At 40.9% G+C, this 18,839-nt stretch overlaps 1 protein-coding gene across 3 annotated transcripts in view; it reads left to right on the top strand.

Annotated features, from left to right (window-relative positions):
* nrp2b (neuropilin 2b) overlaps nt 1-18,839 on the top strand; it is a 94,646-nt gene that overhangs the window by 58,419 nt on the left and 17,388 nt on the right. For all 3 annotated transcript variants that reach the window (XM_046053738.1, XM_046053736.1, XM_046053737.1), the window contains exons 12-15: nt 11,871-11,945; nt 12,874-13,038; nt 17,289-17,557; nt 17,661-17,757. In XM_046053738.1, the coding sequence (XP_045909694.1) occupies nt 11,871-11,945; nt 12,874-13,038; nt 17,289-17,557; nt 17,661-17,757 (606 nt within the window). The remainder of the gene's footprint in view (nt 1-11,870; nt 11,946-12,873; nt 13,039-17,288; nt 17,558-17,660; nt 17,758-18,839) is intronic.

Genomic DNA, 18,839 nt, shown 5'->3' with positions numbered 1-18,839 from the left:
TCTCCACTCCTCTGCCTCTCCTCTCCTCTCCTCTCCACTCCTCTCCTCTCCACTCCTCTCCTCTCATGCCATCAGATCTTACTGCTTTAGTCAGGTTGTGACATGTAAGAGGTGAAGACAAGAACAGGAAATGGCACGTACCAGTTCCCAGTGGACATGACGTGGGCTGTTGGCTTCAACTGATGGCTGCTGCTAGAATTTTGTATTTCTGAACACTGTGTGGGAGAGAGAAACAAAGAGAAAGAGAGAGAAAGAGAGAGAAAGAGAGAGAGAGAGAGAGAGAGAGCCCAAAGGGAATAATGCATCCTAGATGTGTCAGGAGTAGCCAAGAGATGGGACATCCTCTACTGTTAACACAAGTTTTAACAGGTTACTATGACTATATTAAAAATACAATGCAGGCATAACATCAAGAAAAGCACTTACATCAACAGTTTACCTCAGGGAAAGATTTTACTTTGTAGGACAAGTGAGTACTGTGATTACCATTCGGAGAACATGGAGGATTATCTATTATTACATGTAATAGAGAACATAACGCACTCAGAGGAAAAGCTGAAAATGTAGTGAAACTTTTAGCAACACATTTCATCCATTATGGCTGAGTGTGAATTATGGCCTTACAGGCCTACTTTATTATACACATTTGTAGCCTGTTTACTTCTTAGCTTAACTCTAATTTAACTCCTACCATTATTACCATTACCATCCATTATTGTTAATAAAGGACGTAAGAGGTGGCATGTTTAGAAGTTTTTTTCATTTCGTTTTCAGAAGACTGTCAGAAAGCAGTAAAAAATGCATGCGCTAATATAAAAACCCACAGGCACAACAAAGTACAGTCAAACCTTTACAAAACAAATAGGGCATTGTACTGGACTGATTATCTAGCTTGCACGAGTTGTATATCATAAATGGCAGCAAAGTGTTTCTTTCTAATGGAGATAAATGTGACTTAATATGTCCAATCATGCTGACTGCAACCTATGCGATTGCACCAGCAGTGTTTTATCCTGTCCATACGCACTGCTTGTTATTGCGCCTAATGACATCATGCACATCATATCTGCAGCCATCATCTCCATGATCACAGTACAGATCTACCTCTTGGCTAGTGGAGTTTCAGTGATTGTCTGCTGCTCTGGCTCTGTGTCTGCATGCCAGATGTTTGCCCTCTGGATGTAATCTACGCAGTAGACACAATAACGGTCCATTCCCACTTTACATGATCACCACAGCAACTGCTCCTGCTACCATCCTAAATACCACACGCAATCACACACTAAGATAATTCTACATCTTAGTAGCTTGGACCAAGTTCATTTAGTAGAATTTCACTTTTTCTGGTTTTTAATTGTCGCCACGCTAAGTGACGTTGGGATAATAACACTGGAAAACACATGATCTCACCAGTCACGCAATCACAATCATTTTGCTAGTGCCATAAATGAAAGCAATAACACAGAAAAGCACATCTGCCTGAAGTCAAGATATGCTTTGTTTCTCTTCTCTCTTGTGTGTGTTTTTCTGTGTGTGCATGAAAGTGTTGACTTGTAACGGGAGATAAAATATTCAACAGAGTGCATCAGCTTCAGTCCACTGAACACAGCTGTTTACATATAAGTCACAAGCACACAAAAGTGCTCACACATTCAACTCTAGTGGACCTCTACTATAATTTCAGACACACATAGATATACACACAGGGCTAAAGATAGGAAGGAAACTATAAAGGAAACACACAGGAAAAGGCACTTTTCTATCTCCATTCAGATTATAATCATAAGAGGTTGTCTTCCTTCCTCCAGCTAACACTTTCTCTAAACAGACAGCATTCAAAATAGTGCAAGCCCTGATTTTGTTCTCACCAAGCATGATATTTAGGGGTGAGGTAGCCCCACATTAAAGCGACCCTTTACAATACTGAATTGTTCGAGTTCCTTTATTTTTAGCAGTCAAGCCGCTTCCCCGTCTGTCTCAGCACTGCTCAGGAAGCAAAGGAATGAATTAATGAATTGATGAATAAATAAAAGGAGATATTAGCACTGTAAGGCAATCGCATGTTCGCATGTGAACTCACAACATTGCATACACTGGCCAGCCTGCAGTGGATGCCGCAATCAGAGTGGCTTTTCTATTATTCAGTTGTTGGTTTCAGACCCTATGTTGTCATAAATAACAAACCTGGACCCGTTTAAAATGTGTAACATCATGAAATTATTTATATATCATATAATTAACATCCATATTCAGCGTTGCAAATTAGTCAACTCGACAACTTACAGTTTACAAAAGGTATTACATGTTTGTGTGTATGCAGCATGTTGTTTTGCATTAAGACTAGCTTATTTATTGTTCAGAAGTAGAGACAAAGAAAGTATGATTCCATGTCAATCCCAAACCTCATATCATGTAAGCATCAGCTTTAACAAACTCACAAAGAAATTGCTTTTCCATTACTGCTCCTGCATTGTTTTCATATTTTACAATGAAGTGCACTGACCTGGCTTCAGGGCTGTAAAACAATTTCCTCATATGGGAGAGACAATCTCAGCACCCAATTACAATGAAGAAATCCAGAATTACGGATACAGGGTTCTTAGGGGGCACACAATAATGTAGTTTAGCATCTCATTATTGCAGCTAACCCGCGGTACGAAAACAGAAACAAAAGCCAGAATATTATTGCAGAACTCATTCTGATCATTCACGCTTGCTATGTAGACAACATGTAATTTAGGTCTTGTAACCCCGACTATCGGATGTGAACTGAAAGCTGCCATGCTGCCAGTTTTGTTCATGTTTTAAATGACTGAGCTATCAGAACATCTGCTATGCTCTCATCTTTTTCACTCCACACCTAGTTGTTGGCAGGCAGGCAGGCAGGCACATATGTACACACACACACACACACACACACACACACACACACACACACACCACCTGTTTGGCATGAAGACAAAGGTTTGTTCTTAGTTGTGTAAATACATGCTTAGGTTCTCATTTCCATTGAAATCTGCTGGGTTATGGGTGGGGTACTACGGGAAAATAACAGAGAAACACTGAAAAACACAGACAGAGAGAATGCTGCTTTGTGTCTCGTAGTGGCTAATAACAGCTTTGTCTTCATTCATCTGCTGCTGCTGCTGCTGCTGCTGATCTTTGAATCATTGGTCTTCACATGTCACAAAACCTTTGACACTGCATACAAGATTTCGACAGAAAATATGCTTCTTACCTCTGTGTTCAAACAAAACCACAGTGATTAGCCCATTACTGGCGCTACATCATTCATGGCTGATGGCTGGTTTCATGTGCCTTCCACAAAAACATTTGGAGTGCGAAGTTGGGCCAGTTATTGCAAAGAGGTTGGCTCTGTGACCGACAGTGTGTCAGTTTGAATATGTGGATGACACAGATAAATACCTCAACAACTATTCTCAAGGGGTCTTTGAACAAAACAGACAGTGGTCAGTTCTAGAAAAGAGATGTTTGTCCGTAACAAATCCCAGTGTAGATTTTTATGGATGCGATGAATGTATGTTGATGGGAAAAGTCTACTGGGTCCAAATTTCCGTGTAGGAAGCTTAAATAGAGGTTTAAATAATACTGAGTTTGTAACATATCTTCTAATATTCTGCGTGACTGATAGCTAAAAACCTTCACTGTGTCTGTCTTTCACATTTCGCTCGCTCACACTCACTCACACACACACAGTTACAGTGGCACCCTGGAGGGAGTGTTGTTAAGAGTTCTTAGACGTAGAGGTGTCCCGCTGTTCCAGGTTTCCAGCCAGTCGCTCAGGTTTAGCCAAGTGTGTGTGTGTGTGTGTGTGTGTGTGTGTGTGTGTGTGTGTGTACGTGCTTTCCAGGTTCAGGATTGCTGATTGCTTTCACATGTGAGCTGTGGCTCCAGGCCAGATACTTTCATGTGATTGGTGGGATGTGTCCTTACTTATACCCACTCACCCACTCTCTCTCCTCTGCTCCTCCTCTAACCGCAGAGATTACAGTAATAACATCGAAGACAAGACAGAGATCATAGTGTTTGGACACCCTGACCTGCTTGATGTAGTTTCTCTCGGCCCTTTAATTTCAAACAACCGCTCAACTGTGAGGAGTCTTGGTGTTGTATTGGATAGTGCGTTTAAATTTGATAAACAGATATCCGCCACTGTTAGATCTTGCTTTTTCCAGTTGAGAATGATAGCCAAGGTACAGGCCTATCTCCCTCCTAAAGATATAGAGAGGGTGATTAATGCCTTTATAACTTCCCACCTTGACTATTGCAACTCCTTATATGTGGGCTTAGACAAGTCTCCTGTTCAGGGCCTGCAGTTAGTCCAAAATGCTGCTTCCCGCCTCCTGACAGGAAAGAAGAAGAGGGACCACATCACACTTCCTGTTCATTACAGGATTGATTTTAAAATCTTACTTTTAACTTTTAAATGCCTTAATGGATTGGCTCCATTGTACTTAACGGAGCTTCTTCATGTTCACACTCCAGCTAGAGTGCTGAGATCTGCCAATCTCCTCCTCCTGGATGTACCCAGAAGCAGAATTAAAACCAGAGGCGATCGAGCCTTTTGTGTAGCTGCCCCTAATCTGTGGAACAACCTGCCAGTCCAGATCAGAACCGCCTCAACTCTTGAAAGTTTTAAATACACATCTCTTTTCTTTGGCATTTCCTTCGAGATCGTCTGTTATTATTCCTGGCAATTTTAATGTCACTATATATCGTATACTGTATATTATAATGTTTTATTGCTGTACTTTTACTGTGTAAGTAGTTTCTTGTTGTTGTATTTTAACCCGTGAAGCACCTTGGTCAACCTTGGTTGTTTTAAGTGTGCTATATAAATAAAATTGGTATTGATCGTTACAAAAACACAACATATACCAATAATGACAACAGTCAAATTGCATGAAAATCTCGGTCGCTGGTCCATACACGATTATATATTCAAGCAAATAGTTTTATACTAGTAACAGGTAGCTCTAAGTATTCAAAGAGCAAGCAATGAGTAGAAATATTATTTAATAATTATTATTAATTATTATTATATTTTTGAATGCTGTTGTAGCCAAAGCTATTTAAAATTAACTGAAAGAAATCATAATACATTTTTTGGTAGCAAAAGGGTGGCTTGCTTTAATAATAAAAAGAAAATTCTTAAGCAAACAACAAGTGGCCTGCAGCCAAGGATTATTTCAATTCACAACAGACCCAATCCTGGTCTTTTATACCAACAGGTATAAACACATTAGAATGAATGGAAAATAATGTTAGAGAGGGAGGTAGAGTGTGCAAATGCTTGTGGCTTCTACAGGACCAGCTCCGTCTCCGTCCCTTTGACTCCCTCCCCATCAGAAGAATTTAATCACTCCCCTGACCTCATTCCCCTCATGGATTTGTTTCCCTCTCTTCTTCTTGCTCCCGCTCTTCTCACATTGTTTCTACAGACCCAGCTTTCACTTTTTTTAATTTTTATCCCTCACGTGTCAAAACCTTTAAAATTCAAGACAAAACAAACCTGTTGCCAGTGCTACCTTTTGAAAGCTAGTATTATCTCCCAGAAGCAGTAAGCAGTTTCATGACCCATAGCCAAGCCAAGCCACAGATCAGGTAGGAGTACAGTGCTCCTGACTTGGTTGTATTTTCCAATAGACAGGGCGTGTTTGCATTGGGACGTGTTACAAAAATGTTCCCGTGTCAAGTGCCTGAAAGTCAATCACACACCCAAAGAAGTTCTAAAGTCATTTAAAAGCATATACAGTCATGCTCTGTTCACTTCAGGAGGACAGTAAAGTGGATCACTTCCTTCTGTTTCTCCATGAGATATCACACATGGCAACGCTAAGGATTGGGAACTGGCAGAGATGTTTTATAGAGGAGACACGACACTCAATCACATCCGTAATACAACTCTATGGGGAAAGCCAGTAGGGGCAAAGATGGCGGTTATCCCGCCCCTCCTGCTAGAAAGCCAATCGTCTGCTTTTAACAGTTAAGCAAGTGGTTCCGCTGACGTAAGGGTCTGTTTTCCTTTGACTACGCATGCGTGAAAGTGGTGACGCATGAGTGGTAGAAGTATAACCGGTTGGGAAAAACGCTTTTTTAGCCTTATTTTGGTGCAAAGTTATCAAACTTTTGCAGTGATTTTTACTAGATTTTTCTACTGATTCTGGTCATGTTGTTTTTATGTCCCGTTGAGCAGTAAAACTGCAGTTCTGGCTCTCTCCCCATTCATTCAGATAGGAGTCTGGTCTTGTTAGTCTGAAATAGCTGGCCAGTGGCGTTGCCAATATGGCGGCTGAGTGGCATGACTTGCCTATAAGGACTTTGGCACTGGTTCATTGTGGATGGATGTGTGTTTATATGTGTCTGTGAACAAAAAAAGCTTGTATTTTTCCAATATAAATATTTAGGTTTGACTCGCCACCTCTTTCTCAGATATGCCTGCTTCTTTTTTCTGTACTTCCTAACTATTCATCCATCCATCCATCCATCCTTTTTAGAGCCTTTATTCTTATATAATATACTAAACTATCAATGCAAACTCTTAACATTAACGAAACCAATATCCACAAGCCGTGTATGGTTGTGTTTAAGGCCAAAACGAAGTATGTGTACGTGATCTGTGTGACAATGTAATAGTTATTTAGCTTGCATACAAAGTGTGGAGTATAAGGTTTTATTGTAGGAGTTCATGGTAGCTAGTGGTGGCCGTTGTTTACAACTAGCCAGGTTAGCTATTGATATGCTGGTTGATTAAAAAGACGGTATTTACTCACACTAAACACTGTAGCAACACGACCACATACAGCTGTTGGACAGCACTTTGTGTATGAACATTTCTATGAGACACAAGTACACAGAAGCGCTAATAAACAGTATAAACTAACTGTTGATACCCCGACAGCCATCTTGGATCACAAAGTCGGGGTAGGGCGGTTGTCCTGACTTTCGAAGTCGGGATTCCGACTTAAGGGGGCGTTACCTTTGAAATTTTAACCTTTGAACTTGGAAATTCCGACTTCCCATGTCAACTGGAACGCACCATAGGTCCATGGGAAGAGTTCATACCTAGGTGTGAATTCCTGGAGGATTGTGGGAAACTGAGTTCAGTGACTCAGTTTCATAACAAAAGTTCAGATAAGGTCACACAAATGATTTCATCTGTAAAGTCCCTGCGGTCCCAACAAATTTTTGTTGTGGCAGTCCTCCAGCCAAAACTCAAAACACAGAATAAGAACCTACAATCACTGTCAAGTTGAGTCCTATGCTGTAATACACAGACTAGCAGTACACAATAACTAACTAAATAAATATTTCAATATTTTCGGGTTGTTGGTAAGCCCCTGTCATGTTTGAAACCACAGGGATAAAAGAAAAGGCTCATATTTTGTTTTCAGAGGAGAACACAATACGCACATTTTTTATCCATGACCCAGAATATATATACCGTCTGTCAATCTACCTGTAATTTAATATGGCCAAAAAATACTGATTGGGCCTTGGAATTTATTTAAACCATATTCTTGTTAACATATTACTGCTTGGTGATCTAGAAAGCTGTCTTTCGTTTCTCCAAAGCAGTTAATGGCATACTTAGCTTAATGCTTTTTGCCACACTTTGACTCATTTCCTTTGTAGGAGCCTACTGTTCACTGATAGTTAGCCATTCATTGCCAGCAGCTTCTTTTTGTCATCTCGGTTGTTGTTGTACTTAGCCTCACACTCAAGGCTACAATTACAGTCACATACCTTGTGGTGCTTTGTTGCACAATCGGCTAATGAGAAATTCACTGTCTGTAGTTTCATGATATAAAGAGCTTCTTTGCTTTTAGTGTCTCAGCTGTGCAATGTGTGGCTCTGCTTTTTTAGCCACACTCTATTATTGTTGGCTTTTTAACTACAGTCATTTTGCTTGGTCTGATATCAAACCTCAACATTTCACTGGGTTACAGAAATGCTCTGACTCTTCTACAAGGCATTAAAACATGTGGTCCAGTGCAGCACTTACCATAAAACTAACCAGATATTATTGGTAGCTTGCTGTACAATGGGCTAATTAGGCATTTAGTCTAGAAAGAGTTTCCTGCTGTAAAGAACTAATTTTCCCATCCACTCATCTACAGAACAGGGAGTCATAATTAGACCAGCACTTTAAGCTACATAGAAATCAAACCTGCATTTTGGTTTTAAGTACAGTTGTCTGATTTACCATTCAGATCACTGCCAATGATTTTCATCTAAAAAACACTTTTACCACCATCACTTCTCATTTGATGTCATACCCTAACATTTAACAGCACTATTCTTGTTAGTGCCATAACTACATTTTTGCATAAAAATTCTTTTATAAAGAATTCGTGTTCTACTCCTTCCAAATGTAGAATATAGTTTTAGCATTACATATAAACATGGAGTAAATAAAAATGTAGGATTTCTTCACTACTTTGGATGAAAATTGTTTGTAAATTGTTTAAAGTTTCTTGCTAGTATATCTTGCTATACACAGTGCTGTACTGTGCAGAGCTGCTGGATACAGTTTTAAGCAGGATTCAGTTGATAGAAAATGCCTTTATCAAAGGAAATACTACTTAGACTAAATAAATACCTGCAGCAGACAGGTTCGTCATGTCTGCCATTCATTCAGTCAGTCAATCAAAAGGTCATTAAGTAAAGGACCCCCCCACACACACACACTTACCATGTCACCAATAATTTGAGTGGGGACGACATTCTCTCTCCTCCTCAGAGACACACACACGCACACATGCGCACACTCACATACTGTGTCAGTAGTCATTATTTAGGCTGACAGAGGTAGATTTATACCCTGAGCTCTTTCCATAATTGAACAGTTTTCGTCTCTCTGTTTCCGCCTCACCCTGCTCAGTCAGCAGCTTTACAATGAGCCCTGGGGCCGATGACTGTGTGTCTGTGTGTGTGGTTGAACCAAATACTTTTTCAGTTTTTCAGTTTGAGGTGTGTGTGTGTGAGAGAGAGAGAGAGAGAGAAAGAGTCGTGGCAGGTTGCTGTTACTCCGTAATGTCCAAGATGACCAATCTGCAGAATACAGATGTACAGGTTGTAAAAATCTTTATGTTTAAAACATGACTGACGATCACCCTCGCTTTTCCCATACAGACTAAACACGCTTCTTGATCGTATTTTAGTTCAGCAGATAAAAGAAAGATTTTCTGTAATAGCAAACTTTTTTTGCAAAAAATAACTACAATTTAAAATTAATTTAATTATAAATTAATTAATTTAAATTATTTTACTGACCTTTACAGTTGCTCCAGAGTGGGCCCTGATGGATAGAAATAAGTGGGGGTAGGAAGATGATGAAGAGGATGAGGAAAGGGAGAAATAACAGGAGAGGAGACGATAAACAGAACAAAATTGAATTAGATGGGTGGAGAGGAGATGGAGTTAGAAATTGGAAGCTGACAGGAGCTGTGTGTGGTCAGCAATTTGGAAAATGGTGGTGGGAGGTCAAAAGGGTTATATTCCCTTCTCCATGTCTCTCTGCCTATCTCTCTCTTTTTTTAAATCTATGTGTCCCTGTCTCTCTCTCTCACTCTCTCATTTCCATCCCTCCCTCTCTCCCCTCCATATGGGGGGGGGGGGGGCTAATTACAGTGGTAAAGGGCACCAAATTAAAACAGTTTAATGTCAGCAGCTGGTAGCTACTTATCCAATGTTAATATCTACTTCTGCGTGTGAAGGTGTGTGCGTGTGCTCGCTATGTGTATGTTGGGACGGCAATATGAGGCCACTCTGTTTGGGCTTACATAATTCTGCTCACTTTCACTGTGAGCAGACTGTGTTAACAACTCAATAAGGTATGCACACACACAATGCACTTTAGGGGAATGGATGCTGCAGTGAACTCAAAGCTATTAGCAAAGGTTAAGAGTTCACCCTAAACAAGACACACTCACACACAAACGTACAGATTACCAAGTGAGTCATGGAAACATCTATAACAGCCAAACAAGCAGTGAATCAACAGTGGTCTCAGATTTACTGAGCTGGTGGTTAGAACTGACATAAAATAACACAAGACAGAGTTACAGCACAGAGAGAAGCGTTGAAAGGTTCAGAGGAGAGCGAGAGATCGTAGGGAAAGGGGCAAAAGAAAGAGACACAATCTTAACAAAGACAGAGAAAGATCCGCGGGCAGGGAAAAGCAAAGGATGGGTGGAAATCAAAATATGCCTCAGGGAGAGATGACAGAAAAAGAGCGAAAGAAAGAGTTATGGAGAAGAAAATTGCGGTTGTGGTAAAACAGAAACAGCAGTAGATAGGGTTTCACGTCTATGCCGTAGAGGCAGAGAAAAAGAGTCACCGATTTTGTGTGTATGTGTGTGCAGAAAGAGCTTTTTGTGGTGTTGATGGTGGTTTTGCAAAGCAGAACTGAGAGTGGTCAGATTTATTGTGACAAATGAGAGGGAGAAGATAAATAAAAGATGGAGCGGATACTGCAGAGCAGTATGATAGATGGAAGGAAGGAACAAAAAAACAAAGACAGACCATCAAATGAATGGCAGAACATAGAGAGAGAAAGGAGTCATTTCTAAGAATAATTTAGTGAGAGGTTTGTGTTGTCAGCCTTGCACCACGCAAGCCAGACAATCTTCTGTTCTCTTACATCAACGTATAGACTTACAGTACTTATACTAGTGTGAGTGTGTGTGCTGTTTAAGGAATCTTAACTGACAGTTGAGAACTGCTTATAAAGACCAGAAGGTCTTGGGGTTACACTGACATACCCCACTGCTGACGTGTCTGTGTGTGTGTGTTTGTGCTTCTGTTTGATCTATCATACACTGGTCGCATGCTGCTGTGCACCAAGGTCAGTCTGAGTGCAGCATCTATCATCTTAGCGTTGAGGGTTTATGTTTGTGTGTGTGTGTGTGTGTGTGTTTGTGTGTTTTCTCGCCAACCGGGTAAAACGAGAGGTGTGGCACAGCTTCAGAGTGCCAGCTCACTGCCTCAGCCCACTCTGTCACTGCCTGGATCGTGACAAACTTCAGCCTTAAAAACAACAGTGAAGTGTGAACAAACATCATTAGTTAGCCTATAGCATCTCAATCTTGCTTCCTCAAACTGTTGCACTGTTAAATATTACTTACTTTTCCAGTCTGCAGTGAAGCAGCTGTAGAACAAATTGTAATTATATTTAAAAAGAGGAGATGCTTAGATGTGGTTATTGTAAGTCCAGTATTGGCTCTACTTACAGACAGCATTGGAAGTTAAAGCTACAGTGCGGGACTTTTACATATAAATATAAACATCTGTTACATTTAAGCCCTTGCCAAACTAGTTCACACAATGCTAATCACTGCCAGGTAAATCTCTCTGTACAGTATACCTGAGCTTTTAAATCTGGCGAACCATTATCAATGTGTTTTATACCAACCAGCAATGATTGGTTTGCAACAGCTGAAGGCTAACAGCAACCGTAGCGACAGCAGCAACTCAGTATGGCAGATAAGCAGGTATCAGCAGGGTTGTGCGATTGCTCTGCAGGGTAAAGTGTGATGTAAAAGCTTATATGTGTTACTGCTAATTAGTATGCTAATGTGGTAGCTGGGAAGGACTGATAGTGTTGCTTGGTGGGTTGAGCAGCATGCTGACAGTGATGTTAGCTTGACATTTTGTTAGCTGGTTGTTGTCAGCTAGCAAAGTGAATATAACTTGGAACAGTAGGCCACCGCAAGGCCTAATGGACCGGTCAAAACATAATTTAACATGAATGCTGGGCCTCCATAGGAATGCCACTGTTATCTTTTGCAATGTCATCTACATCTCATTTCTTTTCTAACCTTTAATGTTTTTTTTCCTGTTGACAGAAACCACCACTGTACCTGACACCATGACCCCCACCCTGCCCAGACAAGAACAAACGACTGCTGCAATGAGACCCGGTAAACACACACACACACACACACACACACACTCCACACTCACTCATGCAGATTTCTTGCAAGCACGCAAGCATTAATTTTGTCTCTGTCTCACGTCCACACACACACTCTCACTCTTAAGGTCAAACTCATGATGTCATCGCACACCACTGGGCCTCTGGGCTTTGAAGTCCGTTAGATTCAAGAGTCCCACAGGAAGCTCGGTTTGAGTGAAAATAAGCTCTCACAGCCAGAGGACCTCACCTCCTCGTGCACACACACATTGGGAATATGATTTCACAGCTATAGGTCAGCGACTGTCGGGAAAGTAGCCTTACTGGAGTAAATGTATCGTGATGTAGTTTAAGAAGGTCCTTGTTAATCAATTTGGTTGCTACATAACTGAATGCATTGACTTAAACTGAATACAACATCAGGAATATCAAGTGTATTTTATAATGCTCATTGTCATGTATTGTTTCTTATTTATGTTTTTTTCTTCTCAGGTCTCTCCTTTTGATTTGTATCTTTACCCCCTTAAGTGCACTGCTTTCTTTCTATCCATTTTCTGTCTATGTTCTTTTTCTTTTATCCACCCCACTGATTCTTCTGTCTAGCCCGTTCTGTCTCCACATGATCTCTCTTTTACTCTAATATTTGTATTCAGCATGCTTTATTGAGATGTCATATTACATGAGCACTATTGCCAAAACATCTAAACACAATGGGAATCTCTCTGAAAACACTATTAAAAAAAAGAGGAGCACGCCTTCAGCATTAAGTCTCATAATAGGATGATAAGAAACTGAGAAAAAAAAAAGGTTAGATTTGATATGGTGCTAAAGCACACTAAAAGAAAAATTGATAATCCGTTATATTTACTGGTCAAACCAGATGCGCTACCAAACATCTTTATTCACAATCCATGTGTCTCTTTCACGACCCACAGCCACCACTCCGTCCCTGTCGGCTGTATGTGACTTTGAGCAGAGCTTGTGCGGCTGGTCGGCTGATCCCCAGTCAGGTGTGAGCTGGTCCCTGCACACAGCCAGCAGCAGTTCAACTGGACACGGCACGCATGGAACGAGGCAGGATTTGGCGCTGGGATCAGACAGTGAGTGCTTATTTGTTACAGTGCACACATACATTGCATTTTATAACAAGACCCTATCTAAGTAATGTAAAATATCTTGAGAAATATTTGTTGTTTGTTGTTTTTATATCGTGTTGCTGCAGTTTCAGTTTGTCATCATTAACATAAATGCAGCATGGGAGAGTTTAGAATCTGTACTGTTTTTTTCTGGATATACTGTATTGGCATATGTCACTGAGCATTTTAGGAAGGCTTACATCAACTTCTTGTAGGTTATGTCTGATCAATAATCCAAACTCTGCCAACAACAGTGCTTTCCATCTTTTAAAAAGCTCCACAGTGTGAGAACCCGTAAGGACATGTCTGGGCAGGTCTTCTCCTCTAATTTAACATTCAAACTTTCTGAAAACTTTGTGGTCCCATTAGAACCACACTCAGTTCTCTTATTTCTGGGCATTCTTCATTTCAAGACATTTCTCATTTTTTAAACACAGAAAAGAAAGCATCATAACGCTGAGATGTTTGACCTTCCTCAGCAGAAAGGCTTCATTTGCTAATTAAGAGCAAAGCGGTTGTCCTGTGGTGGAATATTACAGATTCCAGAGCTAGGAGGAATCACTGACAGCTACTATGATGCAAGGATTTCACTCTGATCTGCTAGCAGTGTGCACAACGACTTAATTGGAGTTTTAACAGTTGTACTTTCCCTAACCTAGTTTGATACTTTGTTGTCTCTTTTCTTTGTTTTTTCCTTCTTCTTCTCTTTTTCAGCCCCCTTTTTAATCCACAAATTTCTTTGTCTCTTCTTTGAGTTTTACTCCTTCCCCACAGTTTCTTCTTTTCACTTTATGTCTTGCTTGCTCCTTCCTTATACTGCAATGACCTTACTTCAGCCTCCTTGTTTGCTCTTTCTCTGTCCTCTTTATTTTCCTTTTATGTCACTACAATCATCTTGTTTCTCCTTGTTAACTGTATCATATTTCATTCTGTTCTTCCTCTGTTCGTCATCCATCTCTTTTTCAGTTCTAAGTCATACTACAGTCATGTCACTTTCCACTTCCAGCCCTCTCACTCCACCACTGCGATAACTTCTTACTCTCTTTGCTGACCTCTCCCCCATTTCCCTCAGTGGTACTTGCCTTTTTCCACATCTGTCCACCTTTTTAATAAGACAGCAGGAGGAGAACCAAGACTGTTTTATCCATCACACTTACACACACACACCTTCCCTACCTCACGCACACATCGCCCAGAGCGGTCAGATAAGTCAGATGATGGCTTTGACAGAAGTGCTGCCTTAGCTCTCCAGCACCCCTGGAGGCTCCACACACACACACACACTCTTACACAAACCATTCAAGGTGGGACTGTCCGCCTATTAAACACTCAAGGTGTGTGGGTTTGTTTCCCACACACACACACACACACACACACACACACATACACACACACACACACGACCTTGCCATCCACCAAGGTTTTCTCTGTATCTGTTGAAGCCATCCAGTTTATGGTTGACTGAGCACCTCCTTCATAAACCGACAGGGCCGTGACATAAGGCAAGGCTCTACATCACATTAGGCTGCTGTGTGTGTTGTGTGCAAGCCAGCAAATGCCAAGAGTATGTGCCGTTATGAATGTGCTTCTGTGCGTGTATGAGTGTGTGTAATTGATATAGCAGCGTCCCTGTCTCTGTGTTAGACAGCAACATGACATTAAGTCTTGTTCTACAGAAACATTAGTGCGGCACCCTGTCTGGAAGCTGTCTCAATATGCAAATCAAATCCCCAACCCTTGTCATTGAAAGCCCTTTAGGGTGTTAAAAGAGAAAATCCGACCTGAACAGAGCTCACAAGTTATTCTTTTGATCTCAGATAGGGCAAGTCTGAAATTCTATACCCTGTGGAGATTTTCATCGAAAGAAACCCTTCACGCTGTTTGTTGCTGTGGTTTAGTTATTGATAAAGAGAGGAATTAGGGAGGTTTGAAAGAAGGGAAGAAGAGACTAAAACTGGCATAATAATATCTAACACCTGATTATATCACTCAGATGTTTTGATTTATTTTTCCATGAGCTTCTCTTCACAACCTGAACCCAAAGCTTTGGCCAGTTTTTGAAGATTTATGCTGAAAGAACAATATAATTCTCTAAAAGCAGATATTTAATTATGTAAACTATATTAAGTCTGACAGAGTTAAAGGGTGCTTTCACACCTAACTGGTTCAAACCATCTGTTTGCCAGTTATTTGGATCCTGGTGTGGACTAAACCACCGCTCTGCCACTTCTTGAAAAGGTGTGTCTCAGTCCGTTTCCATGTGAACATTGTGATGTGAATGCAAATCAGGACCAATCAGGATGGTGTGAAAGTAAATATGTGATTTTGGAAAGTCCTGAAAAACTAAACTTCTATCAAATTGACTTGATTCATGTGTTGATCGTAAGAACCGTCAAGGAAGAAATCTGTTGAGCAATCTGCATGTTGTTATGCATGATTATTCAGTAACCATGGAAATCTGTATTGGAGTGCGTGCAGCTTTATTGAGTCTACTAGATGCTATTTGGTTGTTTTATGGTGATTAAGAATGTTAGGAATCAGTGTGCCGTATAATTTTAAAAAAAACGGTGTAGCCATACTTTTTAAGTGACGCACTGTAGTTCACTATACACTGCATCTGCACTTCTTTGCCAACGCTCACCTTTGCCGCTCAGCGCTGTGTGGAAGTGAAGATTTAAACACACACATAGACAGCACAGACATACAGTATATCTCGACATTTAAACATAAAATACACACACATAGATACTGCACATATCTGCACAACTGGAAAACGATTAAGTCATATGTTTACAATGACTGACAGATGAACACACACACACACACACACACACACACAGTAGATATAAACATAAACCATAAACAAACTAACTCTCATGCAAACAGACACCAACACGCACATACACACATTTCCCTCCCTCCCTCAGAGCCAATTCTACATCCCTGCCTATCTCTCCCATGGAGAGTTGTTAATTAATTCCCTCCCTTTGTACGTTCGCCAAGATCAAACGCGGCGAGACAGAAAAACACTGCAACTTTCTCTAACTGTACTTAATGAGCAACGGTAATTTAGGTCCCCTTTTTCATTGCCTCCAAGTGAAGAAACAGAGATACCTCAACCCAAATCCATAATTCATGTGTGATGTGCTGCAAAATCTGAAGGTTTTTTTTTTCTGTCTTAGCTGGAGGAGGGAGAACAGAGGTGAAGATAGATGATAGACCGACAGACAAACAGAGGTTTTTCTTTTGTCTCCTCTCATCTTTCGTCTCTCTTTCTCTCTCCTTATGAGGTGTCACACACAGTGTCTATCTGTCGATAAAAAGACTATTTGCAGCTCCAGCGAAGCTTTTACTCTCCGGCCATAATAGACAAACTAGACAAACAGCCAAACACAGCAGCAAGCTAATGATAATGGTCCTGTTTGGGGTGGGTATAAAACCATAGCTCTGCTGTTCTTTCTCTCTCTCTCCTGTCCTGTTTGCTCACTCTTTCACTCAGTCACCCTTTCCTTCCCTTTACCTCCATCGCTTTCTGCTCATCAATTCTTTGAGCTGAGTGAATTAGATTTTTTTTGTTGATAGAGCGAGTGTGTATCGAAGACTCATTATGCATACACGCGTACGCGCGCGCACACACACACACACATGCGCTACATGTGCACAAACATTGTGACTGTGTTGGTATGATGGCTGTGCTGACTAAGTTACAAAATGAGGAAAGCAAGAGAACGAGTTGTCAGCATTCAGAATGATTAGGGCTATTTAACAGGATTGTGTGTGTGTGTGTGTGTGTGTGTGTGTGTGTTCATTTGTAGCCATAGCCATTAGCGGCCATGATGAAATGGCAGTCTGATTTGCGGTTAAGCCTCATACCACAGAATGATGGTGCTAATGCCTTAAACTCTAAGCAACCACATCCCACTGCATTACTATATCATACTGTACATTGGACCAAATAGGGAATCTGCTTTCTGCAGCAGTGCTGTCACGCACCATAAATTCATTAAAATCGAATCCATTAAATCAATAAAATGCAAAGACAAAACCTTGTATGTGGCTTCATATTTACAACTTTATGCTGAAAAGAGTGGCGATGTATCAGTTTAAACGCATTTATCATTTGTCACAACTGATTAATCTGAAACATATCATTGATCTTACAGTAAAACAATAACGTAGCATGTGCCACCTCTCTGTCTCTTCCTTTCCTCCAGATTTTTCGGGGAACTACCTCCACCTGGATGCGGGTGCACACACCCAGCGCAAGCGAGCCCGGCTGCTGAGCCCTGAGGTGGGGCCGGAGCTAGGCCCGCTCTGCCTCCTCTTCTACTACCAGCTCCAGGGGGAGGCACAGGGGAGCCTGAGGGTCCTGCTGAAAGACAGTGACCAAGAGGAGACGCTGCTATGGGCTTTAAAAGGAGACCAGGGGTCTCACTGGAGGGAGGGCCGCACTATCCTGCCTCAAAGCCCCAAGGAGTATCAGGTAAGTGTTGTTTCTTAACCGACCGCTGCATCCTTCCTGTTCATTAACCACTGGGTTTAGTAAAAAGCCTATTGTAAAATCTCTCTCTTTTTCTATCTTTTAGGTGGTGTTCGAGGGTTTTTTTGATCACCCGACCAGAGGCCACATCAGAATAGATAACATCCACATGAGCAACAGCATGGAGCTGGAGCAGTGTACTCGTAAGTCCCATAACCGGTCTGTCTACCTGTCTGCCTATTTATCAATACGCCAGTGGGCTTTATTATTCAGTCAGTCTATCTGTCTAACTATCTATCTGCCTGACTCTCTTACTCCTTCACCGTTAATGCTGTGTTTTCACCAGAGACTGGTTGAGAGAGAAACTCATAATGTTTACACACATAGACACACACGTACACATAAAAAAGAAAAAAATATATAAAAAATGAAAGTAGGCCACAAACGGCCTTTGGGCATGGATTCTAATCTATCTTTCATATCTCCTTCTCTCTATCTCCTTCAGTATTTTCCTATAGCACCCCACCCCACCATTTATGATTCCTCTCCTTCCTTCTCTAGTTATCTCTCTATCCCTATACCCCCCCCCCCCAATTCAGGCTGGGCCGTCGCTGGGCCATAGAGCACCAGAAAGAAACGCGTATGCATGATTACTTGAGAGAGCAACCTGTCGCTATTCTGTGATTAAAATGCTTGTCTTTTAGTTTTTCTCTTTCTTTCTTACACACATTCACACACAAGCTGGCGATTGAGACTGTTATTTATAACTATTGGCTTCAATAAAGGAGGCTTTGATATTACTGTAACAGAAAAATGCAGACTCACTTGAAACACACAGACTAGACACATGATTGAGTTTGAAATCCTTCAGAGGTTTCAAATCCAATCCAAATCCACTGCTGCTTTCATTCTTTCTCCATTTTTATTTCAAATGTTCTCCCACAACTTTAAGGATGTGCATTCATAACCTTCAGGACTATCTCTTTAATAATCTTTAAATTAAACAGTGTTTTGCCCTCAATATTTGCCATATATTTGGAAAGACTGTGTGTGGGTTTAACAGATTAGTGTTTTATAGAATATTATCATTAGTTCATGTTTGGCACTAAATGTGCGCTCTGGCATGTTCAATGTTATCTCTCTTTCTGTGGGTCAAGTGTGATGTCTCAGATAAAAATAATGTAAGAGGGCTTTTATCTGGCACTACATGTTTAGTCCTACCCCTTTCCCTTTTCTCACTAATGTGTTTCCGCCAATGTCTTTTCAGTTTTTTAATCACCCACTC

Source organism: Micropterus dolomieu, linkage group LG07 (genome assembly GCF_021292245.1).
Source record: "Micropterus dolomieu isolate WLL.071019.BEF.003 ecotype Adirondacks linkage group LG07, ASM2129224v1, whole genome shotgun sequence".
Lineage (NCBI taxonomy): Eukaryota > Metazoa > Chordata > Actinopteri > Centrarchiformes > Centrarchidae > Micropterus > Micropterus dolomieu.
This window is presented reverse-complemented; position numbering and strand designations above follow the sequence as displayed.